General features: G+C 42.1%; 2 protein-coding genes across 6 annotated transcripts in view; one reads left to right on the plus strand and one right to left on the minus strand.

Moving 5' to 3' along the window:
* CNOT1 (CCR4-NOT transcription complex subunit 1) overlaps nt 1-17,755 on the plus strand; it is a gene marked incomplete at both ends in the record, with an annotated part of 68,488 nt that extends 50,733 nt beyond the window's left edge. For 3 of the 5 annotated variants that reach the window (XM_084256661.1, XM_084256662.1, XM_084256663.1), the window contains 16 exons: nt 268-387; nt 2,135-2,326; nt 2,840-2,982; nt 3,392-3,500; nt 3,602-3,771; nt 4,382-4,613; nt 6,585-6,833; nt 7,759-7,922; nt 8,103-8,220; nt 9,354-9,455; nt 12,724-12,897; nt 13,741-13,890; nt 14,535-14,715; nt 16,446-16,578; nt 17,393-17,527; nt 17,677-17,755. In XM_084256661.1, coding sequence (XP_084112787.1) covers nt 268-387; nt 2,135-2,326; nt 2,840-2,982; nt 3,392-3,500; nt 3,602-3,771; nt 4,382-4,613; nt 6,585-6,833; nt 7,759-7,922; nt 8,103-8,220; nt 9,354-9,455; nt 12,724-12,897; nt 13,741-13,890; nt 14,535-14,715; nt 16,446-16,578; nt 17,393-17,527; nt 17,677-17,755 — 2,451 coding nt within the window. Of the gene's footprint in view, nt 1-267; nt 388-2,134; nt 2,327-2,839; nt 2,983-3,391; nt 3,501-3,601; nt 3,772-4,381; nt 4,635-6,584; nt 6,834-7,758; nt 7,923-8,102; nt 8,221-9,353; nt 9,456-12,723; nt 12,898-13,740; nt 13,891-14,534; nt 14,716-16,445; nt 16,579-17,392; nt 17,528-17,676 lie in introns of all 5 variants that reach the window. The other 2 variants (XM_084256660.1, XM_084256664.1) reach the window with 2 other exon arrangements.
* Nucleotides 17,756-19,538: 1,783 nt separating this feature from the next.
* Nucleotides 19,539-22,446, minus strand: SETD6 (SET domain containing 6, protein lysine methyltransferase; the record flags this gene model as incomplete). Its single annotated transcript, XM_084256723.1, is given in 10 exon segments — nt 19,539-19,844; nt 20,024-20,166; nt 20,306-20,486; nt 21,182-21,302; nt 21,418-21,612; nt 21,714-21,855; nt 21,945-22,089; nt 22,165-22,275; nt 22,277-22,332; nt 22,335-22,446. Coding segments are annotated over 10 exon segments (1,512 nt in total).
* Nucleotides 22,447-26,079: the final 3,633 nt, after the last annotated feature.

Here is a 26,079-nt window from a genome sequence, read left to right on the forward strand (position 1 = left end):
CTTGCTTATTGGTGAGAAATAATTTTTTACCTGGTCTGAGGAAAAATTTATCTGCAGAATTTTCCAGTGGAAAATTTCTTCATGAATTTGTCAGGGTGATTGTCAGGATTCAGGGCAATGGGAAGGCCTCTGAATTGCAGCACACATGCATACTCAGTTTGCTGTATATGTTGTGTTACTCCTGTGTCCCTTCGCAGACTTTTCACTTTCAAAAAAATTCTTCCTTTGTGAAGGGCATCCTGTCAAAAAAGGTTTTTTTCTTCCCAGGTTGGTGGTGTAGACCCAAAGCAGCTGGCTGTTTATGAAGAGTTTGCACGTAATGTGCCTGGCTTCTTGCCTACAAATGATTTAAGTCAACCCACAGGATTTTTAGCTCAACCCATGAAGGTAAAATACAAAAAAATACTGTTGTGTCAGTTTATCATTTGCTTTCTGGGAGCTTAAGTTAGGGGGGGAAAACTTAATCACAGTTGAGCGAGGTATTTTTTATATCAGATCAGCATGGCCTACAGGGGATTTATTTTATTTTTAAATCCATGATGTTGGTTTAATTATCATATTTGGTCTAATAAGAGGGATTTACTTGGTGACTTTATAGCTTACCTCTTTACTCTGTAAAAAGATCTTACAAAATTTAAAACATTTATTTATAAAAGAGTTGAAAATGTATAGATGAGAATTTCCCCCAACCATTTGAACCTTTGTTGACCCTAATGTCTACATTGAATCACTTTGCTCTGTTTCCTACAAAGCCTTTCATTTTCCTATGTGACTACAATACAACCATGGAAATCAAGATATTAACACTGATACATTAATACTGTCTAATCCCTAGAGTAGTTTTTTGAAGTATATCAAAATTGTCTTTTTTATTGTAAATGCAGATGTGTTTCAAAATCATGTTTCATTTAGTTGTATCTATTTTTTTTTTTAAGATATATTTATTTATGCATACAAGATCTGGGGCACAGGCCAGAGGTGCAGTGGTAAGAGGATTCACCAGAGAGAGAGCAGGGAGCAGAACAGGCGGATTTACTGAAATACACTGCTGAGGGGAGCAGGGGGCGAGTCAGGAGAGGTCTGCTGTGCCATGTGGGTAGCTCCCTGGCCAGGGATCGAACTAGTGCTGCAGAGGCTGTGGATAGCTTCATAGTGCTGGCATGTAACCCCTTGTGCCACCAGGGAGGCACCTAGTTGTATTTTTTAAATTTACCTCATTTCACTCTGATATGACTCCCCAATTTTTTGTCCTCTTTCATAACCATGACATTTTAAAGTTTATAGACCAGCTTTTCCCTAGTGGCTTAATTTGGTTTTGTCCAGTACGTTCACATGACTAGATTCAGATAGTGTATCTGGATAGGCATATTACAACAATGATGCTGTGTTCTTACCCTGTCAGCTTTGCAAGTTGGACTGAGTACCAGTTTTTCCATGGCTTGGATTACTCTTATGGTCTATAGAGATTTTTAGATGCCACAAGTGGTGCTGCTCTCAGCCTATCCCATTATTTTTTTTATTTTTTTTTTTTTACACTAAGGATATGCTTTTTTTTTTTATTTATTTATTATTTTTTTAGATTTATTTATTTATTTATACAAGCACTGGGTACAGTCAGAAGCGCGGGAGGGTGAGAGAATTCACCAGAGCCAGAGCGGGGAGCAGAGCAGGCAGAAGGACCGGAGTACACTGCTGAGGGGAGCAGCGGGCGGCAGGAGAGGTCTGCGCGCCATGTGGGACCCTCCTCCGGTGGCCGGGGAGCAGCTGGGGATCGAACCGGTGCCGCAGAGGCCGCGGACAGCTTCGCAACCCAGCGCTCAACCACTGCGCCACCGGGGAGGCCCATATCCCATTATTTTTCATACTATTTTTGATCACTTGATTATGTTGTTATTTGCCAGATTTTGCTGTCAAGTGAAATAGCTGCTCTCCCTATGCTTGGCTTTTGCCACCCACCAGATGACTTTAAAATTGAATAAATATTTCAGGAAGAGGAATAGAAGAGCTTTTCCATGTTTTGAGCGGGGGAAGGGGAGAAAGTTGTTAAACTTTTCGGTTGCTATGTGTATCAATGAAAAACCTTTTATGGTGGTGTTTATCATGTGTTTTGGTTGTTCCCTTCTCTGTAAAACAGCAAGCCTGGGCAACAGATGATGTAGCTCAGATTTATGATAAGTGCATTACAGAACTGGAGCAGCACCTACATGCCATCCCTCCAGCTTTGGCCATGAATCCTCAAGCCCAGGCTCTTAGAAGTCTTTTGGAGGTTGTGGTGTTATCTCGAAACTCTCGGGATGCTATTGCTGCTCTTGGATTGCTCCAGAAGGTTAGTTCTTAATTTGTTACTTTTAGAAGAAACCAGGTTTTACTAATCCTGTGACCTGTAACGTTATCTACTTAAGTTATGCTTAAGATTTAAAAAATTAATATGAACCAAATTCAATAATGGTTATTAGAAATATCACCCATTAAGGTAAAATTTTTCTGGAAACATTTAAGAAATTTTACTAGATAGTCCTTAGATTTTGAGGGACAGGTTGATCCTGGTACCCAGGTACTTGTATCATGGGGTGAGGTAGAAAGGTGAGGGGTAATACATTTTGCTTATGTAGGGACAGTGGAGACTTTAAGACAGTGAAGAACATAGAATGAGCAATAACAAGATATAACTTACAGAGTATGTCTATTAGATACGTGAAAGGATTTTTCTGAGTAAAGAGATTGTTGATTGAAGGTTTGAGACAGTATGTTGTGGTTTGCATGAAGGTTCAATTTCTGGCTTAGATAGTTGGCTTGAACAGCTTATTTTCCATCATTCTGAACACCCTTCCTTCTATAGGCTGTGGAGGGCTTACTAGATGCCACAAGTGGTGCTGATGCTGACCTACTGCTGCGCTATAGGGAATGCCACCTCTTGGTTTTAAAAGCTCTTCAAGATGGCCGAGCATATGGGTCTCCATGGTGTAACAAACAGATTACAAGGTCAGTAGCCACCTTAGGTTTCCCTTTTTTTCTGGAAAGTAAATGGAAAACTTTGAATTCTGAATGTTTCCATCTGGTATCCATGATGGAGTCAGAAAACAGTCCTTTTTGGGAGGAATAAATTGTAGATAATTTGTTTTAAAAAATTTCAGTGATTTCAAACAAGTGGTGCTCATAATACAGATAATGTCTTAAATGAAGACAAAACTTTGTTTTCTAGTCTTTGATAGCAAAGCTTGAGTTTTAACATTGGGTTGTCACTGGGAACTGATTTGCAGTTGGTTTTCAAGGCATTTTGTTCTAAATGGTATCAAACTTAACATTAAATAAAAAGGACTTTTTTTATTTTAACTGATGGATAACCAGTGGTTGATTAGACTTATTTGAATAAATACTGATTTTTTCCTAGGTGCCTAATTGAATGCCGGGATGAATATAAATATAATGTGGAGGCTGTGGATTTGCTAATTCGCAATCATTTGGTTAATATGCAACAATATGACCTTCACCTAGCTCAGGTATGAAGGAACTTACTGAAGTCGAAAAAGGAGCTCTGGTAGTTTGGAAGTGTGTTTGCTCTAAATGTAATCTTTCTTATTGGTGCTTTTTATGTTGCCAGTCAATGGAGAATGGATTAAACTACATGGCTGTGGCATTTGCTATGCAGTTAGTAAAAATCCTGCTGGTGGATGAAAGGACTGTTGCCCACGTTACTGAGGCAGATCTGTTCCATACCATTGAAACTCTAATGAGGATTAATGCTCATTCCAGAGGCAATGCTCCAGAAGGGTGAGAATGAAATATTTCATGATCCCTATGTGTTTTTAGCAGTCAAAGAGAGAGCTTAAGGAGTGAATACAGACTTATTAAGAAGTCCTGTTAATAACTGCTTTACCAGTAACATGAGGAATTTTAGTGAGGCCTGATAGTGTCCCCTGAAGTATGAAAGTTTAACTCACCACCAGGCCTTCCTTGGTGTAGAGCAGTATGTATAGTCTAGACCTGGTGTCAAGGACATCCTGTGCTCTGAAGCCATGATTCTAACATATAAAATATCTAGGATTTTAGGCAAATTGACTTGCTTACCTCTTTCCATAAACTTTTTCTTTATGTAAAATGAAAATAATATCTTAAGACACACAGTGAATATTTTAAAATGTGAACATCAGCTCCCATTTCAGCTGACACCAGTTTTTTGTCAAGAAGTGATTTAACTGAGGCATGTTTTGTGCCCTCTTAAGTACGCAGAAGAAGAGACTAAGGATAACTACTTAAATACTGAAGTGATATTGGTTATCACACTTATAGTATGTTAAAATAAGCGCAACTGTCCAGTTGTATAATCTGTGAAATCACCACCATGTGTAGACTGGTTTTCACTCTGGATTTATTGTACTAGATTGCCCCAGCTGATGGAAGTAGTGCGATCCAACTATGAAGCAATGATTGATCGTGCTCATGGAGGCCCTAACTTCATGATGCATTCTGGGATTTCTCAAGCCTCAGAGTATGATGATCCTCCAGGCCTGAGGGAGAAGGCAGAATATCTTCTGAGGGAATGGGTGAATCTCTACCATTCAGCAGCTGCTGGCCGTGACAGTACCAAAGCTTTCTCTGCGTTTGTTGGACAGGTAGAGCTTTTGGAAAGAAAGGTGCTTTTTATTCAACATAAGTAGGGTGTGATGCCTCCAATATTAAAACTCAGTATTATGTATCTGTGATCAGAGAGTTACCTCCATACTCATGTAAACCAAAAATATCATCATCATTACGCTGTTAAATTCTAACTTGGTTGTTTCCTCATCGTTGGTCATTAAGCAATAAAATCAACATTTCCCCATCCTCTTTACTTCTATTTATCCCATTTCAATTGTCACAGCTACAAAGTACAATGGGTTCAGGTCAGATAATGAATAATGAAATTGCTAGATAATATGTATAGTAATATTACTAGCTTGATAATTGGTGGTGGGATTATGAGCTATTTAAGGAAAATCTCATAGCACGTGTATAAAACATAAACAGTAGAAGTTCTTTACCCAAAATAGCAGCCTCTTTTGGAAAATAGTTACTAGTATTTATGTTCATTCTAGTTCATCTAAATTTGACTTACAAAGTGTTAAGAAGTGATTTAATACTTGCGAATACTTGTGAACTGGATAAGCGGAAAAAATGTAGGAGGAAAAGCCATAGTATCATCTGGTATTTGTTATTGATCATCACTGACGATTTTCTGCCACTGAGAAATTACGACTGCGTTGTCAGTATATCCCAATCACATTGTCTGTAAGAGGAGTATTTCTTGAACTGACCTTAGAATTCCTTTAGTTGAACAGGTGAAATGTTTGTTCAGGGAGTGATAGCTAAGTATTTTTGCAGATTGACCATTATATTTTTTCAAACAGATCAAAGTTAGGTGCACCACCAAAGAAAGATTACAAATTAGATTTTTTTTTAAAAATGACAATTGAATGTGGAACAGCTGATTTGAATTACAGAAGTTGTTAGATTAACATTTCAAGATAAATGCTACTTAGTAAATCATACTAAGTAAATTTCCCTCCCAAGAGTCACAGGAATTATAAAACATGCCCTATTAAAAAGATGTTAGATGTTTATGGTTTGATTTCTGATTTGGATGAAAGAATTTTGAATCAATTGAATCAGTGTCTGCTATAGATATTTCATGGGTATGGATGTGGCACCTGTCTTAGCTCTTCCTGCTGGCTTATTTGCTCTCCTTTTCCCCACAGTTTAAAAAGATAATATATGATACTTTCTGTTCTGCTCTGCATCCTTTTAAGAATTGTTTTTCTTCTTCATGCTACCAGTTGATCCCAGCAGTCTATCTTTATTTCCTCTCTTCACAACCCACGCTCTGTTTCTTAGATTTCAATGTACAAGAGTCTCTTTGCTAACCTTCCTTCTTTTGGTAGGGCACAAATTCATCTGTTTTATTGCTTATTAAGGCAAAGTTAAATCATTTAAAAATTTCCAAGTTTCCATTCTGGACTTGGTTTCTTTAATATTAAGCACTGACCTCTTTTCCCTCCACAGCCTTTGTGCTCTTCCCACTGTCTTCTTTTTTCTTTCTTGTGCTTGCCAAAGCTTTCTGTTCTGCTGCACTTCCAGATCCTGTCATAAAACATGCACTTTATCTTATATCTTGCCCTTTCCACTTTAACTTATATTAAAATTGCTGGATATGATCTGTGGATATTTTCATTTGTTACCTATTTATTGTAGAAATTACAATTTGCTTTTTCTTGTGTCATGGAGTTTCACAACTTTGTAATTGGTTAAGTTGGTTGGAGAAAATTATCATAAATTCTGTGAGAAAATAAAACTTTTGTGTAATTTAACCTTGGGGTTATACATTGATAATAGTAGCTTAATATGACTTCATGGGTTAAAGTAAAAACTAGAGGATCTGTGATGGGTTGTTAATGGGAAAGAAAGTAATTTTCATGGCTTTTTTTTTTTTAACAAAATAAGAATTAGAAACATGACATAAGGAATAAGAATACCTCTTAAACATGAAAATTAAATGTTTGTTCGTGTGTATTATCTTAAAGTGTTTTATGCTCTTGTTTCCGTGATAGATGCACCAGCAAGGAATCCTGAAGACAGATGATCTCATAACAAGGTTCTTTCGTCTGTGCACTGAAATGTGTGTTGAAATCAGTTACCGTGCTCAGGCAGAGCAGCAACACAATCCTGCTGCTAATCCCACCATGATCCGAGCAAAGTGCTATCACAACCTGGATGCCTTTGTCCGACTAATTGCACTTCTAGTGAAGCACTCAGGGGAGGCCACAAACACTGTCACTAAGATTAATCTGCTGAACAAGGTCTGAAAACCTTTTTTGAAAAACTTTTTTGCCTTAGTCTACAATAGTAATCAACCCTACAGGACCGGCCAGTTCTCCAAAACATTTTACAATATCTTCTTTTTGCCCTGAGATTAATTCAGTGATAACATGTAAAGATAATTACTGAATTTTAAGAATAGTTTAAAGAAGGGGGAAAAACCCGTAATGTATTTCAACATGTTAATGTTTGGTAATGACTACACTAGAAGATGTTTAGGTGTTGTGAAAACTTGCCCTCTACACAGAATCACTGTGACGGGGATGGTTAGAAATATCCACTGATAACAAATAGATTGGCAACTCAAATCCAGTGAGTGAAATTGTGGTCCTTGTTGTGATTTTCTGAAAGGGAACAAAGTACAGGTTTTTTAAAAATTTATACAGAAAACTTTCTAGAAATTTGAATAATAAAATTGTGCAAGATGGTATTGAATAATTACAAATGGGCTACCACACCCCACCTCACCCCCTTTTCAGTGGGAATATTAAATGTTGTATAGGATGTTTCTTTGTAGCCTCATAGCTTCCCTGATCCCCATCTCCTAAATGCCTGGAGAAGTACATTGTCTCGTCAGTGTCATGTCAGATCAGAAAAATTAGTTCGTTTTAATATGATAAATTAATTTGATAAAATTATGTTCTATGCTGATTTCTAGAGCTTTAGAAAAACTGTGGACACCTTTAGAAAGGATACATGTCTGGTACAAGATATCGAAATGCATAGAACTAAACCAAAACTGCAGCCAAATCAAACCAGTGTATGGCTCCATTGGCTGAGAGCATGTAATTTTGTATTCAAGTAATATTTATCCTTTAACAAGAGTTTTAAGAATAAGGAGAAAAACATTATTAGAGAATAGTAAGTTATCTTCATGACTTACAAACTCTAGTGTGTGTTCTGTAGGTCCTTGGTATAGTGGTGGGAGTTCTCCTACAGGATCATGATGTTCGGCAAAGTGAATTTCAACAGCTTCCCTATCATCGAATATTTATAATGCTGCTCCTGGAACTCAATGCACCTGAACATGTATTGGAAACTATTAATTTCCAGACACTCACAGCCTTCTGGTGAGTATTTTTTTTAACTTAAAAAAGGTCTCCTGCCAAGGATTGCTCTGTAGTGTAGTAAAATTTGAGAAGTAGAACTCTTAATAGATTTTGAGGCATGTGGATTTACATGTTGTCTACTTGTGTGTTCACCGTATTTAAGTTGGACTGTGCTTCTGACCTAAGGTTTTCTTCTTTCAGCAATACATTCCATATCTTGAGGCCTACCAAAGCTCCTGGCTTCGTGTATGCCTGGCTTGAACTGATCTCCCATCGGATATTTATTGCAAGAATGCTGGCACATACGCCACAGCAGAAGGTGTGGCTGCAGTTTATCTCCTACAGATGAAGATTCTAACTTCCTGGGGCTTGTTAGCACTGCTTATAAATTTCTCCTAGTCATTCAGTACTTCTTCCAGGCTTACTTGGGAATTCTTTATAATGTTGAGTCAAATCAGAGGGAGAGGCCTAACAAGTACTTGACTGCCTCTGCCTGAATTCTTCAGTGATTTGGGTATTGTTTTTCCAAGTATGTTGTGAGCTACCTGTGTCAGCCTCTTAATGACTTTTTTCAAAAAGTCAGAACCCTGAAGCATGTATGTAAAATTCTGGGTAATGGAGCTCTAGAATCTGCCGTTTTTATAGGTTCTCACTCTAAATGCACTACGGGTTTTCACATTAAAGGTTGAGGACCACTGGTCTCTACTGTGTTTGAAGAAATGGAGATCAGGTTCTAATAAAGAGTTTTTAGTTTAGTTGGGAATAAACACAGTTAACATGAGAAATTTCTTTCCCATGTTGCAATTAAATGATCAGTGAGTACTGTAGAAGTATCCTTGTTTGGCCCTTCAGATCAGAAGGAAATGTGCTTGGCAAAAAAGAAAGGGAAATAATCTTTAAATAGAGAGTTGGTTTTGTTTGATGGAGAAGTGAGGAAAGAACAATCTATTGAATAAAGTTACTCAAGAATGAACATAGTGTTACTGGGGGGTGGCAAGTAAGCCAGATCTGACTGAAAATAAAGGATTTGTGTTATAAACTAGATAAGGTTATTTGCCAGGAGTTGGGAGTGGGAAAAGATCCATAATTAAGAGGGAGTTAAGAAAACAAATCTCTAGTCAATTTCACTGGCTGTTTTTGTATTCTCTCTGAAATTTCTTCAATTTCTTCCATCCCCTCTTTAAATTTTGCTACAGGCACAAGAATCTGTACATCTTGGAATTTTTGGAGCCAATTTGTTTCACATATCATTTGTGTTTCACTTTCTCCATGATTATACTTCCCCCTTTTTAATAGCTATCCATTTTTAAGAGAGCTACTTAAGCCAGTATTCTCTAGTTAAATTAGTGTGAAGAAGACAGTAATCAAGTCACAGTGTCACTGTTGGGCAACTTAGTTTTGGTGGCATAACAGCAGCTGAGTATAATTATGACTCATACGTATTTCTTTCAGGGATGGCCTATGTATGCACAGCTACTGATTGATTTATTCAAATACTTAGCGCCTTTCCTTAGAAATGTGGAACTCACCAAACCAATGCAAATCCTCTATAAGGTAATTAATTTGGATATATAAATTAAAATACTTGAAACTTGTAAAACACTTTAAAAAACACTTTCAACTGGGAATATATGACTATTACTTGATTTTATTAAGCTTTTAAAATAGATATTCGCTGAAGTCAGAGGAACTTGTGTAGCCAGTAATCAGATCATAGAATATTTCTGTGTTCAACTTAGTGCATAATACAAGTTCTGCAAAATGTTGTGCCAGTTAACTCTTTCAGTAGTATGTGAGATTTACTAATTTTCCACATTCTTGCCAATATATGGTATAGTCAGTTTTTCATTTTAGCCATTTTGGCAATTGTGTATTTGGATCTCAGTATAGATTTAATTTGCATTTCCTTGATTTTCTTTGGTGGTTTCTTTTTTACTTATTTTTGCATATAAGAACTGGGGTGTAGGCCACAGGTGCAGGGAGGATGAGAGGAGAGCAGAGCAGGTGGATTGACTGAAATATACTACTGAGAGGAGCAGCAGGCGAGACAGGAGAGGCCTATTGTGCCATGTGGGTTGCTCCCTGGCTCAGGATTGAATTCTAGCTTCACTGACAGCTCATTGCTTCATAGTGCTGAGAAATTTAATCCCTTTTACACCAGGGAGGCTGCCTTAATGAGACTTTAATGTGTAGACCAGTAAAAGACTGAATGAGTCTTTTGCTCGTTTCTATAAGGTTGTCTGAGTTTTTCTTATTTCACTAGAATTCTTTGCATATTCTGGATATTGACCCACTTTTTTTTTTTTTTAATTTAAAGTTTTATTTATTTATTTATACAAGCACTGGGTACAGTCAGAAGTGCGGGAGGGTGAGAGAATTCACCAGAGCCAGAGCAGAGCAGGCAGAAGGACCCAAGTACACTGCTGCGGGGAGCAGCGGGCGGCAGGAGAGGCCTGCGCGCCATGTGGGACCCTCCTCCGGTGGCCGGGGAGCAGCCTGGGATCAAACTGGCGCTGCAGAGGCTGCAGGCAACTTCACAACCCAGCGCTCAACCGCTGCGCCACTGGGGAGGCCCTTGACCCACTTTTGATACATACATTCAAACATCTCCCACTCTTGTGGCTTGTCCTTTTTCACTCATTTAAAGTAAGGTGTCTGGAGGAAGCCTTAAAATGTCAAAATATGTGTGTCTTACATAAGAAATCTTTACCAGTCCTAAGTTGCATTGTATTTTACATGTGGCTTGCCTTCTATTCAGAAAGCTTTATATTTCTGACTTACATTTAAATCTATGGTCTCTTTCAATTTTTTGTGTATAGTGAGGTTTATTTCCTAGCCCTTTCCCCAATGAAAATAAGACTTTTCAGCAGCATTTTATTCCCCACTGATCGGATTTGCCACCTATGTTAAAATTATTGACATTATGTATATGGGTACCTCTTTAGTTGATCTGTATATTCTTATTCTTAGGCCAGTGTATCATGCTGTCTTGGTTGTAAGAATTAGAAAGCTTGATTAATTAGGTAGAGGACTATAAGTCCTCTTCAGTTTTGCTCTTTTAACATTATTTTGGCTAGTCTTGGTCATTTGCTGTCCCGTAAAAACTTTGCGTTCAGCTTAGGTTTTAAAAACTTGCTGGGATTTAGACTGAGATTGAAGTGAATCTGTAGATCAGCATAGACAAATGGACATCTTAATGACCTTTCAATACACAAACATATATATTTCCATTTATTTTAATTCTGCAATGCTTTGTAATTTTTGGAGCGGTTTTGAGCATCTTTCCTTAGGCTTATTCCTAGATATTTGTTGTTGTTTTGAAATAAAACTGATTTTTGCATGTTGTCTTTGTATCCAGGCACCTTGCTAAATTTACTTTTTCTGAGGGTTTTTCTTTATATTTGGGGCAGAAAAGAGGTATTCTTTATGCAGTCATTTTTCATCTACACGTAGCTGTAGGTTTTTTGTTTTTTCTTGCCTATTGCACTGGCCAGTAACTCCAGGATAATATTGGATAGAAGATAGTAATAATGGCATGCTTGTCTCATTCATGGTCTTGGGTGAAGCTTTCAGTAATTCACTATTAAGTATGATGCTTTTGTAAATCAATAGTTAGGGTTTTTTTCCCTAATTGTGGATATAATTACCTGGCTTAGGAAATTCTATTATTGAATTTTATCAAAACATTTTTTGAGCTCAACATGTATTTTTTTCCTGTTAATATTATGGTTTCGTCATGATAATATAACTGATTCCTATTTCTTGTATTTAGAATTTTTGTATTTGTGTTCATGAGAGATTTTTTTTATGTTAGTCTCACTTAAAAGAATTGGAAAATGTACTTTCTTAAGATTGTGAAGATCAGGTTAGTTTTTCCTTAAATAAGGTTTTGTCAATAGAATCCTCTAGGTCTGGAGCTTCTTTGTTTAAAGCGTTTTAACAATATATTTAGCTTCTTTGAAATAAAGGACTTCGGATTTTTTTGTTTGGGATTTGTTGTGTTTTCATGTGATTTGTATGCTTTATTTGAATTACCAAATTTATTACCATAAAATTGTTGATTTTCTTAAACTTTCATATCTGTAGACTGTAATGATGGCCCTTTTTCATTCCTGATTTTGATAAATTTGTGTTTTCATGGATTTTGGTGGGACCTGTCAATATTTTGAATCATTTTATTAATCATATAAAAGAACTAGTAGCTTTGGTTCCCTCTCCCTTCAGTGTTTTTCAATTACATTTTCTTTCGTTGGTTTTCATTAGCTGTTTTTCTAACTTCTGAAGATAGATGCTTATATCATTGTTTTTTAATTTTTTTAATCCCGCCTAATCTAGCATATATGCATTTAAGGCTATAAAATCCTGACACTTAGGGGCTTCCCTAGTGGCGCAGGGAGTTAAGACAACCTATGAAGCTATTCACAGTCACTGCAGCATGAGTTCGAGCCCCGGCCAGGGAGCTACCCACATGTCGCAGCAGACCTCTCCTGTCTCGCCTGCTGCTCCCCTCAGCAGTGTATTTCAGTCAGTCCACCTGTTCTGTTCCCCACTCTGTCTCTGGTGAATCCTCTCACCCCCAACACCTCTGGCCTGTACCCCAGTTCTTGTATGCATAAATAAATCTTTAAAAAAAAATTCCTGACACTTAGCTTTTCCTGATTTCCAGATATAAATATTTTGATAAGTCATTGTTAGTGTTGATTAAAGCCTATAAATTTGTTGTTAAAATAAACTTTTGCTCCTTGAGTTAAATTTGTAATTGTGAAAACATTATTCCCATTTTCTTTATGTAGAACTACCTTTTTTTTTCTTTTTTAAATAGGGCACTTTAAGAGTGCTGTTGGTTCTTTTGCATGATTTCCCTGAGTTCCTTTGTGATTACCATTATGGATTCTGTGATGTGATCCCACCTAATTGTATCCAGCTAAGAAATCTGATCCTGAGTGCCTTTCCAAGAAATATGAGGCTCCCAGACCCATTCACTCCTAATCTGAAGGTAAAGTTTCAAACAGTTCAAGGAAAAGAAAGTTATATCCTAACATTTAAGCCCTTGTCTGGTAAATGGACTATTTAACTCCTTTCCCCCCAACATACACATACACAAGTTATTTGTTGGGTAAGGTGCTCTTTGGGAGAAGTAATCATGATATTAAGTCTGATAATGGGGTATATTACTGCTGAATATGGATTCTCAGTATTTATGTAGCTATTATTTTAAGTTAATTTTGTTATTAAGTTTAGCTGTATTTACAGTAGTGTAATCTAAATATGTTGAGCCATCATTTGCTGGTATGGCAAAGAATTGCAAAATAGACAGACTTTTGTAATGCCTATTTTCATTATGTGAATGCTTGTGTGTTGTTCTAAATTGCCAAAGGGGAGTAATGGCTTAAAATCATACCAGCCTGGCATGGCTACTGTAAATTTATATGTACTACTTTTCTCCATTTTTTTGGTTTTGTTTTTCTTTAAAGTAGTTAGTGTGACTTTAGTAGTCTTGTTCTGCTGGGTCTTCTCTTCAGAGATTAGGACTCTTGGTGAGGAATCTCATTCTGTACTCATATTTTGAAATCCAAGTGCAGGAAAAAATAGTGCTATATGTACTAGATCGTTCCACAAAAGACCTGTCCTGCTTTATTTTAGAAAGGTAAAGTATTTATAGAATGAAACATTCCTATCATTTTGTATATAGATTCTTCTGGCTATTATTGAAGAGTGACAGCTCTATTTTAAGACATTTGTAATGTGTTTTAGGGAAACAATCTACTTTGTACCATAGATACCACTTTGGTAACTCCTATGGATGTTTCTAGTTGTGACTCTTGCATTTCTCTGGCAGGTGGATATGTTGAGTGAAATTAACATTGCACCCCGGATTCTCACCAATTTTACTGGAGTGATGCCACCTCAATTCAAAAAGGATTTGGATTCTTATCTTAAAACTCGATCACCAGTCACTTTTCTGTCTGATCTTCGCAGCAACTTACAGGTTAAATTGGTTTGGCTTAAACGCTCAGCTGTGTCTGTCATAGAAAACACATTTTATCATAGAGTTGTGTGTAACCTTTTTGGGAGTTAATCTTTACAACCTGATTTAAAAACAAAAATTATAATTTCTAATGGTTGGATGAGATTGATTTCTCTTACTAGTTCATGTTATCAGTGACACAAAGCTATTGCCTGGGAAGAGACAATCAGGAAATGGACTGATTTTAAGACTAGACCTCTGGTGGTCATCCCTGTCACTACTCCCTAAAGGATTCTGTTTTAATTTGTTGTGTAGAATGACTTGAAATTGTATTATCTTTCCATACCAAGGAACTACAACTTTTTCCCTTTTAAGTCTTTTTTTTTTTTTTTTTATAAATGAGATCGTGTATATTTTAACTTTATAAACTTCTGTGCCTGGTTACCTGTTAAAACTTTAGCTTCCCAGAGGAAATCCTGTTTCCTGTGTTGACACAGCCACTTTTGGGCAACTGTGTATTTGTTAAATAGCCTCCAAACTCAAGCAAATTCCTACAATTTAAATGTTAGAGTAGTTCAGTTTTTCTATGAAGGCATAAAAGTGGTTTTAGAAATACTGGTGCCAGAATCAATCCTCTGTGTGAGCTTTCTTTTTTGCTCATTTAGGTATCCAATGAGCCTGGTAATCGTTACAACCTCCAGCTCATCAATGCACTGGTGCTCTATGTAGGGACTCAGGCCATCGCACACATTCACAACAAGGGCAGCACACCTTCAATGAGCACGATCACCCACTCGGCTCACATGGACATCTTTCAGAACCTGGCTGTGGACTTGGACACTGAAGGTGAGTGAAGCCAGCCAGTTCTCATTGTCAGGTTCTCTACATTTTCCCAGTCTTTTTGTCACAATAAATTTTTTTTTTTTAAGATTTATTTATTCAAGAACCGGGGTGCAGGCCAGATGAGCGGGAAGGTGAGAGGATTCACCAGAGACAGAGCGGGGAACAGAACAGGCAGACTGACGAAATACACTGCTGAGGGGAGCAGCGGGCGAGACAGGAGAGGTCTGCTTGCCATGTGGGTTGCTCTGAGGCCGGCAGGGATCAAACCGGCACTGCAGAGGCTGTGGACAGCTTCACAGCACTGCGCTCAGCCGCCTATGCCACCAGGGAGGCCCCTCGCAATAATGTTCTATCAATATATTTATGGGTCGGGCTGGTTATCTTTAATTGAATAATAACTGCGTAATACAGAAAGTATAGAGAAGCATAAAGGAAAGAATTAAGTCAGAATTTTTACCACATCAGTTAATACTTCAATGCAAGTGAATTTTTACCACATCAGTTAATAGTTCAGTGTGAGTGCAGTATTTTTTTCCTAATGCGAAAGTAAATACCTCATTGTTGTCAGCTGCCTTGCCCCCAGCCTTTTGCTACCTTTTTGCTAGGCAACATGTTAAATGTTAAATACTAGGTGCGTAAAGATTAATAATGAATAGGACTTCTCCCTACCTGCTCTGCAAAAAGTGCACAATGTAACTCCTTTTGCAGTTTGCAAGCTTTTGTGTGGTTGAACTACATTTCTTCTGGTGTTCTATATTTACTCAGTAGGTGCTAACCAACTATAATAATCCTGGTTTTAGTATGCATATACTTTTTGTTTTTAGATTTATTTATGTGTAAAAGAACTGGGGTCTAGTCCAAACGTGTAGGGGCTTGAGAGGATTCACTAGAGACAGAGTGGGGAGCAGAATAGGTGGATCCACTGAAATACACTGCTGAGGTGAGCAGCAGGCAAGACAGGAGAGGTTTGCTGTGCCATGTGGGTCAGCTTCCTGGCTGAGAATCAGATTCAGGCCTTAGCAGTGATAGTGCTGAGACTTAACCTCTAGGCCAACATCGAGGCCCTGCCGTGAGTATTTGAAGTGTAGTTAATACTGAGTTGTACGTATTTGTAGAAGGGATTTGACACAACTACCTACTGTGGTAGAAACTCTCCAGGAGGGTAGCCTTGGGGGAGTGAAGCCTTATTGTGATTGCCTTACAAACATGAGTAATAAACAAGTGGGGGTAGGCAGCCAAACCCAGTATCATTTCAAGATCCTCTTTGAAGGGCTGTGAGGTTAAAACTATTTTCATAACAATAAGGCAACATTTGCCTTTTTTTTTTTTTTTTAAACACACTCTTCGTATACAGAATGTATGTAGAGGAGCTTCCCAGAAGCTACAGGAGATACAACACGGAACAGACTGAACACAGGCAGAAAGGAGAGCCCAGCTGTCTTCTCTTAGGCGACATTGTGAAACATTGACACTGTTAACTGAGGCGTTTTTTTAGAAAATACTTTTTATTAACATGTTAAAATGCATTATTTAAAAATGCTAATGTTGGCAATATTGAAATAAAACCCACAGAAATGAAAATAATTTGGGTCCCTGAGAGCTGCTAGTTTAAACAAGCAAGAATGACTTGAAGGCATATGTCAGAAACCCAAGCCCTACCCAATTGGCGTGATTTGTTGTGTCATGTTGGGCATGCAGCTCAAGTCCTAAGCTGAGTTTTCTTAATTTTCTAGGTCGGTATCTCTTCTTGAATGCAATTGCAAATCAGCTGCGGTACCCAAACAGCCACACTCATTATTTTAGCTGTACCATGCTGTACCTTTTTGCAGAGGCTAACACAGAAGCTATCCAAGAACAGATCACAAGGTAAGCGAGGTTTGCTTTGCAAAATGGTGCTTTATCCCCTTTGTGTGAATTTTCTGATATTTCCCCCCTGTACATTCAGTGTAAATTGAACTTCTTTTACATGTGTTAAGCCTGAGCACAGTTGAGGAAAAAACGGACCTGGTTCCTGCCCAGTTATTTTGATGGAGACACACACAAAAATCACACATAGGGAATTATAAATCATTGCTGAAATTAAAAAGTTACATGAAAAGGTGCCAACATTTTGATTCAAGATCAGGAGTTTCTCTGAGGTGGTACTGTTTTTAATCGGAGTTCTGATTGCACAGGCCTGTTAAAGGCCATGTTGGAGAGCTTAAACTATTTTCTTCATTACTGCTGGGTTGAAAAGGTTTTAGACTTATCAAAAATTGCTATCACTTAATGTCTAGGTTATATATAGTGTCTTGGTTTTTTGTCTAGGTTATATATAGTGTCCTGGTTTTTGTGTGACTACATACAAAACTACTGTGAACTCCCTTGTACTTAGATCTTTGTTCTTGTGTTTTATTTTCAAATGCGGTTGATTATGTCAAAGGTGATGAATATTTAAGCAAATACTGTTTCCTTCCAGAGTATACATTCTTTAAGTGATTACTTTGTGTGCCATGTAATCTGATTTATTCTAGGAAAAGAGAAGCTTTAAAACCTAGGCATTCTAATACCAGAATCCATCTGCATTAACCATGCTGTGCAGCCAGTGAATACCTACATTTAAACAACTTATATGTAACTTTTATGTAAAGGGAGAGTAGTCATGACTTTGCACCTCTGCACTAACTTTTCTCTTCTCTAGGGTTCTCTTGGAACGGTTGATTGTAAATAGGCCACATCCTTGGGGTCTTCTTATTACCTTCATTGAGCTGATTAAAAATCCAGCATTTAAGTTCTGGAACCATGAGTTTGTACACTGTGCCCCAGAAATTGAAAAGTGAGTTAAAATTAATTTTTTTGTCTAATGTGAGAATCATTTGATGGCTCAGCTTGGGTGGGTGATTAAGAAGACAGCAGTAACCAGAATGTAACCAGCAGTAACCAGCTGAATGTGCCTCACAGACTGACTGTTTCCCTTCTCTCTAGGCTATTCCAGTCGGTTGCACAGTGCTGCATGGGACAGAAGCAGGCGCAGCAAGTAATGGAAGGGACAGGTGCCAGTTAGATGGAACCGCATCTCCGTAAATGTGTCAGCCTGTACCAAGTTCATAAACTGGCTGAAGATTCCTTTCAGCTCTTCCTGACTCTCCCAGCCCTTTGGTTCTTGGGTATCCGCCCCAAATGCTGTTGGGGTCAGCTTCCTGTCTGTCTGGATACCTTCCAAAGTTTAATGCATTTTTTGACTCAGCCAAATTTAGATGCTGTGAATATAATTTTGAACTTGTGTAAATATATAAAAGAGAAAACCTTTGTCTGGAACTTCTTGATGAACTGGTACCTCCCCAACTTGTAATTGAAGAGGCTGCTTGATGCCATGCACTTGGTCTGAGGTCCTAGCTCCATGTGTTCTGACATTCCTGTTATCCCAAACATCAGCCAAAAAGTCAGTAATACAGCTTTTCTAATGTGGACAAGGGACTTGAAGTTTTCACAATTGTGGCTATTCTAGAATTTGGTATGCCAAGGAATGTGGGGAAAAGCTTGAAATTCAGATCCCTTGGGTTGGTTTTGCCTCTTTACTAAATTGAAGGCTCATTACTGGGAAGATATTTTATCGAAACACCACAGGCCCTTGTGACAGTTCTTAAAAAGGGAATCATGCTTAAAGCCTCCTCATCTCTTCTGATGTTTGTGGGAAATCGTGGGGAAAATGAAACCAAATCATATGAATTGCCTTCCCCCATTATCCCAGTGAATGGCCATACAGGCTAAGTGGAACAAGAAGAAAATCAAAAGGACCAACATAGCTACCCCCTTTTGTAAGGATCTTGAATGTTTTTGTAAAAATTGGTCTTTTGTAGCCGTTCTAGTTCCTGGGCTTTAGCTCCCCTACTACTTGTATGTGTGCACACTGTAGCTCAACATTAAAGTCCTGACATGTATGCCTGAGTCCACTGTGCCTTTCTCAGTCGCAGCAGCCAGTGCTGGTGGTGAGGAGGAAAGTGGACCACAGAGCCCCAGGGCCATAGGGGAAACAACAACTTTTTTGTTGAATGATTGGTCTTTCCCCTTACTAATCTGGCATTTAGAAAGGATTTTTGCATAGTGTTTCTTCCTGTTCCCCTTTAACAGAAAATTGTTAGAGCAATTATATAATTCTGTCTAATTATAATTAAACAGAATTATAAAGTACCTATTTTTGTTAGAATTCTTGACGTTATGTTTTTGATAAGAGAAGTTTGAATGTATTTAAACTTCATGCCTTACCTTTAATGACTGGCAAGTTTTATGGCCACAGAGGACATATTAAATAGAAGTCTTACTGTGAATGGGGCTTGAATGTCATTGGTTTCTTTCCTGAATGGTGAGTTGTACCATGTACAACCAATTCCAACTGCTGTGGAATTAAAATAGTTGCTGAGTACCAGTTATAAACAGCTTATTAAATCCTCTAAAAGCAAAAAAATAAAAATTGAAGTTAAAGAAACTTGCTCAAAATAGACCAGGATTTGAAGTAGGTCTACTTTGAGTCCATGTTATTAAACACTAGACTGACTGCCAGACTTAACTACTATCATGTTCCTGCTGCCTTTGATCAAGACACCAAATAACTACAAATGTATTGGTCTTAATGACAGTTAGAAATAATTCCCAAGTGTGCTGATCCCCATCATTCCACATGAGAACCTTACCTTAGTGTTACTACTAGCACAACACCTTTGCTGCTTTTCCTTTTGGCATTTAATAAGAAGCAAACAATCCAAGTTTTCTTTTCAAGCATCTGTGGGTAATACCAGTTTAGAATAAAGCTCTTCTTGTGGATGTTCCTTCAGGCAATAGGGAGTCTATTAACTTGTCAATTCCAATAACTGGTGTAAGATCATCTTCTGGCCATAACGAACCTGTAAAGCTTGTTGTTCCCTCCAGCTGAGTTTGGTGTATACCTCTTTGTTACCAAGTAAATCTTGCTCAGTTTTTAAGTCTGTGGCATAGGTTTTCAAGGTCAACAGAACACTGTCCCGAAGGAGCTGTCTCCATGATGCTTTGAGCTTGGGAATATTTGTGATTGCCAGGCTGTCCTCTTCGCTTTTATCATCTTCCCACCCATCCTGGTCTTTAAACTCTCTGAAGTCCTCAGCGGGCATGCACAGTACCTGGATGCAAACATAGGCTCCTTTAATTACGATGAGCTATTTGTATCCCTGAAACTGATTTAGAGAAACCAGCCTATTGGCAGTCTTCTTCCATGACCCCTTCCTCTCTTGCTAGCTTTATCTCAGTGGAAATGCTTAAAGCTATTTTCAGTGTTAAATGATGACTCTCAGCCCTTTACCTTGAGAGTGGTGGTCAGTTCCTCTTCAGTCAGCACCTCCTTCCGCCCAATCACGAAAGCCCCTTCTTCCCCTACCATCTCCAGTTTGCATAGGAAATCCCAGCGTTCATACAGTAGAAGCCTTTCGGCTTCCACCTTTATTCCTGTGGGTAGAAAAGTCTGTGAAAGTCTCAGTACAGCCAAACACTCATTTCTCCCACCTAATCCCACAAAGGGGGCGACTGATACACAGAAGAGCACAGTGAGATGGGACAGGTTCACCATGGCCCAAGGTTGAGTTACCCTGTAACGCTGCTTCACGGACTGTCACCATCTGAATGTCAGCTGTGTCGTCCGTGTTGTCAGGATATGGTTCAACAAAACCGTACATATGAATCAGTTGCCAGTTAGCCATTTGACCATAAGTGTTGAAAATCTCATGGCCTTTAGGAATGGGCTGAGTGGCCACCATCCGAAGACAATCCTGGGATAGAAGAGAGACATGAGTCAGGCTCTTCCCAGGCTGACCCTCTGTAAAGTCCCTCTTAGTCTCACAGGTGTGTTGTGATGGGACTGGCCCTCTGTCCACCAGCATCCTGGGAGACCCTGCGCTGTAGTGGGGGTAGCCAAGGTCAGCCTTCGTCCTTTCCTAGGTCAGTCCCTCTGCTTAGTTTTCTTCAGCACTGAAAAAAGTTGCTTGTTTTTAAAAATAAACCCAGATCAAACTAGGAAAGGCAAAAATAACAGCCATCTCCTAATTTTTAATTCTGATCTTGCAACTTCCCACAAAGCAAACAATCCCTGAGGTCATCTCTAACCACTGGCCTGGGAACATCCCTCTCCTCCAGAAAAGGACTGAGCTATTCCCCTCTGCTGTCCAGTGTCCCAACACCATCTTGGCTTATTGGCACAAAATAACAGCTGACCTCTTCCACCGACTAAATGGCAGTGTATAGTTTTATCAGAAGATTAACCACAACCTGCTTTGAAAGCTCTGACATGTTTCATGTCCAAACTGTCACTAGAATATGCAAAGTACATACAGGAGGCTCTAACCACCTCGTTTTTAACAAGAGGACGAGGTCTAGTATTCAGCCCAACTGCGAGGGCAACATAAACGACACTGGTTTGAATGAAATGCCCAAAGCACTTAACAAGAACTGCAGGGGACCCACTCACTGGAGAGTATTCTAGATTGGCGTTGTGATGGGCCACGTGGTTTAGTATGTCTGCAGCGGGCACCATCAGAGGGGGGTTGGGCTCCTTGTCGTCGTCCTCTTCCTCCAGTGGTTCCTGAAAACTGCCACAGAGAGAACTTGGCTGAAGTCCAGGGCTGGGTGGGAGACTGGGGGTGGGGTTCACTGTATTTTCCCCTCTTGTCCCTCTAAGAAAAAGGCCCTTTTCTGCTCGCTCACCTGTAGGCCATCACAAGAGCCACCAGCTGCCGGTAGAGTTCCAGGGAGCGAACCCTGGGGCTGAAAAGCTCAGGGTGGGCTTCCATGAAGGGCAGCACGATGGAGTTGTACTCGCTGCGGATGTTGTCCAAGTCCTTCTCCACGGCCTCAGGGACGCCTGTGCCCTGCAGCAAACGCCGGCGCTCCTCCTCCGGCCTGCAGTGACACCCCATGCAGGTTCCCTTCACACTGCCGGGGCAGGCGTCACTACAGGCGGCTGGGCGGGCGCCCCCAAGTCCCTCCGAGAGGGTCCTCACCAGAACATCGGGTGCTCCAGGCGGCCCAGCTCGGGCCAGAGCGCAAAGTAGGGGCTCCAGGGCGACGTCGGCGCCTGCAGCTCGTGGAGCAGCGCCAGCAGCAGCGGCACCCAGCCAGACTGGCTCTGCAGCGCGTCTCGCTCTGAGGGACACCCAGAGGTGAGCGCCCCGCGGGGCGCAGCCGCGCGCCCGCTCGGCGCCCCCCGACTCCCAGCCCCGCGGCGGGCCCACCTCGCTCCAGCAGGCCGCCGATTGAGCAGGTGTGCTGCGACAGGAGCGCGGCCCGCGGCACCGCGAACAGCAGCTCCCCGGGCTGCACGCTCTCCCGGGCCACCATGCCGTAGCCGGCCACCGTGCCCTGCCGGCTCACCGCCACCTGCCGGGAAGCCGCCGTGAGAGTCGGCCCCTCCCGCACGCGTCTTCCTCCACCCGCCGCCCGCCCTCCACTCACCTTGGGACTCAGCTCCAGCCCCACCTGCCCGCACCAGCTCAGGAAGCCGGACACCGGGTCCGGGTCCGCGGCCGCGTCCGCGTCCGCGTCGGCCCCGCGCACGGGCCCGGCCACCTAGGACGATCGAGCGCAGTGGCGAGGCCCCGCCGGGGGGAGCTGGAGGAGGCGGGGGCCCGCGGGGGGGGCGCGGGGCGGCGCGAGGGGGCCGGGCGCGGGGGAGGCCGGCGCCCCGAGCGCGGGCCGCGGGCCACTTACCCGCCGGCGCTTCGCCTGCGCCGCCATCTCGGAGGCGCTTCCGCCTCTGGCCACGCCCCCGGGGCGGGCTCGGGGCGGGGCCTCCGGGCCACGTGGGCTGCGCTTCTGCGCCGGCGCCGAGCGGGTGGGGCGTGCACGTGGGTGCTCCCGGCCTCTGGACACCCCCCTCCAAGTCCAGGTGACCCCGATTGTTTAGAGAACTTGAGGTGCGGGAAGACTGGTCCCCGGGCCGCCTGTGGCCTGGTTCTCGGCCAGGCACGACCCTCCCCAGGGGCTTCCCCGCTGAGGCCTCTCGGGGTAGGAGGGGTTGTTACAGGGCAGGGGGAGGGGCCGCCCAGACCCCGCAAACCTGCCTGTTCTATATAGGGTTCTGCCATCCGCCGCATCAACACAAAACATGAGACTTTAATGGGAAGGAACTTTAATACAACTAGGAAACGATACAGGAAAGGCAAAGAGTCTAGTTTCTAAATGAAGCACCCAAAGTTACCCGTCCCCTCGTGGGTAAAACTCCATCCAAATGGGATCGGCCCAGAGCAAGGCCCCAAAGCCTGCCCCAAGTCTCAAGCATCTTCCAGTGGGGACCCACAGAAAAGGGTCAGAAACTACCAGACAAGCCCGTAAGGAAAAGAGAAAAATGAAAATCAAGATAAAAGCTGCCATGGTCACCTCCCCTCGGGCCTCACCCACATCTGTGTCACCCCGTCCACGACCAAAAGACAAGCGCAGTTTCTTCACGTGTCTCTAGGCTCCATGCGCCTCCTCCAGGTCTCCTTCTGGCTCCATCCTGCTTCCTTCCTTCCTCAGTCTCCTCTGCAGCTTCTTCTCTCCCTGCTCAGCTCCACCCTCCCTTGGGTAGGGCAGGGAACCTGGAACCTCCCCCTTTCCTGGGGACCCCCCTGTTACAGGGTGAGGGAGAACACAAGCCAGTTTTCTGGATGCCAAGTCCTGAGGGCCCCGGAGCTGACCAGACCCAGGTGGGCGACCCGCCTGCCTGTCTTATCTCGACCCCTCCTTAGCCACCGCCACATATTATCAGCCCAATTGGGAGTGAGGGTGGGGGAGGGGGGTGTGTTTCGGGGTGATGTGTAGAGGGTACCCAGAAGACTCCCGGCCCGCACTGCTCTAAGTCCCTCTGCTTTTGCATAAGACATGGTGAGTTTTTCATCATTGGCTTCTTTATTCGCACACACAGCAGGCACTCGGTATCTGTTGGCTAAATGGCTGAGTGAATGAATCAGAAAGGGAAGGGCTGCACATGGACCACGTAGCATGCTGTTAAATTAAAGTTGGGGGCCTCCCTGGTGGCACAGGGGTTAAAGACACAGCGCTGTTAACCCACATGGCACAGCAGACCTCTCCTGTCTCCCCCCTCTCCCTTCAGCAGTGTATATCTCTAGATCCGCCTGTTCTGCTCCCCACCCTGTCTCTAGTGAATCCTCTCACCTCTCCCACCTCTGGCCTACACCCCAGTTCTTGCATGCATAAATAAATAAATCTTTAAAAAAATTAAGTTTTGGGGGGAATAGAAGGGAACAGAGAGCTTTCAAGGCACAGATTTTAAAGACAAATAAGGCCAAAACCAGCTCCCACCTGGATCTCTTATTAGGGCAAACCCCTTACCCTGAGCTTCAATTTCCTCAGCTGTGAAATTAAGATAATCATCTATGATGAAGAATAAATGTGAGGACTGGAGACATCATGTGTGACGAGACTGGAAATAGCAAGTTGAATAGAATGCTTGTGACCTTGCAGGCTCAGCCTCACCAAAACCCAAGGCCCCGCAGCCCAAACACCTTCTTGCAAAGCTCCCCAGGATGGACGCTGCAGCACAGACTTGAGTTCTTAGTTTATTAGTTTTTCAGCGCAGTTAACTGTCTACATCGACAAGGGTTCTTATGTTTTACATCTTGTCATCTCAAAGTCTCATGACATCAGCCACCAAATACACAAATTTAGGCTCTTCACGTTATACAGAGGAAGATAATAAACTCCATTAAAAGTTCACTTTGACCAAAGAGACAACCTCCAATGGAAAACCACACATGGGAGGACCCAATGTACATACATATATATAATGTATATTTATAGATATCTCATCTGAGAGAACACAGCAAGACAAACAAACAAAAACTCCAAGATTTGAAGCACTATCTACAGTAAGGGATTCTACCAGCTGCTGAGTCACATTCAATATTCAAAGGAAGCACATGAGTGAATAGAACTGGGGACAGACACCTCCACCCGGCTCTAGCAGTCTAGTAATGGCTTCAAATAGTGGGGTGATGTGTGCAGAGGAAATGTGGATGCAGGTGTCCTCTCAACCTCAGAACACCCCGCACACACACTGCCCCCCCCCTCCACTGTCCTGCAGTTTTCATTGCTCTCCCCTTTCTACCTGTTTTAGGGTGCGAGGCAACTGATTTAGGCTCTGAGACAAATGGCTTCTGGTTTCTGGACCAGGAGATTTTACCCGATGGGTGATGGGAGGCAGGAAGTATATGGCAAGTACTGGGCTGCAGGATGGAGGAGGGGCTGGGTGTGGGGGGAGCCTCTCTCTACTCTGCCCAGCCCCTGACCACTTCAGGAACTTTCACCTCCCATTCGAAGCAAGGCCCAGAGTCCCCCCAGCAGGCTGATATGGCTATGTGGGCCTGAGGAAGTCTTGCTAACTTGAGTCAATAAACTCCTTGTGAGACCTCCATGAAATGTGGCACAGCTTGACCAGAACTCTCCCTAGAAACACATTTCCAGTGACCTTGGCCACGCTGCAGCTGATTGGGTTCCACGGAACTGGGGCCAACAAGGGTCTATAGGAAGCTCACTCACCTGCCTGCTGGTTCACCATGAAGTTCTCAGGGGGTGTGTGCTCAAGGGGTATCTCAGCCTTTAACCTCAGCCGCTCTTCTCCCCCACCCCCACCATCTGGAGATGGAGGACCAGGCCATTTTCTGCCTCAGAATCTCGGCTTCCAAAATGAGACAGGGCCAGGAGGTGATGGAGTGTGTGGGCATTCTGTGGGGTTCCTGTCCTAATCCGTAGGCAGAGAAGCCCTTCCAGCCTCTGCCAGCCTGACCCTGCAGGACCAGCCCAGCCCAGAGAGCACCAGGAAAACCACAACCTGGTAGGAGCGCCCCCTTGTGGCTGCTGTGCAGAAAGCTGCCGCGTAGAGGACAGACTGATGTACTGGTTGGTGCACAGTGAGCTGACCCTGTGCACCTGCTATCCCAGCACCCCCACCTCCGAACCCCATGCCATCTCTAAACCATCCTGCCGGCCATCCATGCTTGCGCCAACCTCAGGTACTATCCTGCACCCTGACTAGAGGATTCAGACTTTCCTTTGCTAGCCAGTCCTCCTCATTCCTGGACCCCACCCTGACTGTGCCGAGGGGTGGGGAATTGGAAGACAGGGTCTATGTCCATTTAACAACATGGGTGAAATGGGGGTGGCGAGGAGTGAGCCCCTCAAACTATCTGAAGACGGTTCTGCCACATCGAAGATAGACCCCCTCATATTCTAAAACAAACGAGAAGTAACCCCATTTTCTCCCCTTCACCCTCACAAAAATAAACTAAAGGGAAATGAGCCAGCTGAGGATGGCAGTGGGACGTCGATGCGGGCGGGGGTAGGTGGGTGTCTTGGAGGGGACCAAGGGCT

The sequence above is a fragment of the Talpa europaea genome (genome assembly GCF_964194135.1).
Source record: "Talpa europaea genome assembly, chromosome: 16".
Taxonomy (NCBI): Eukaryota; Metazoa; Chordata; class Mammalia; order Eulipotyphla; family Talpidae; genus Talpa; species Talpa europaea.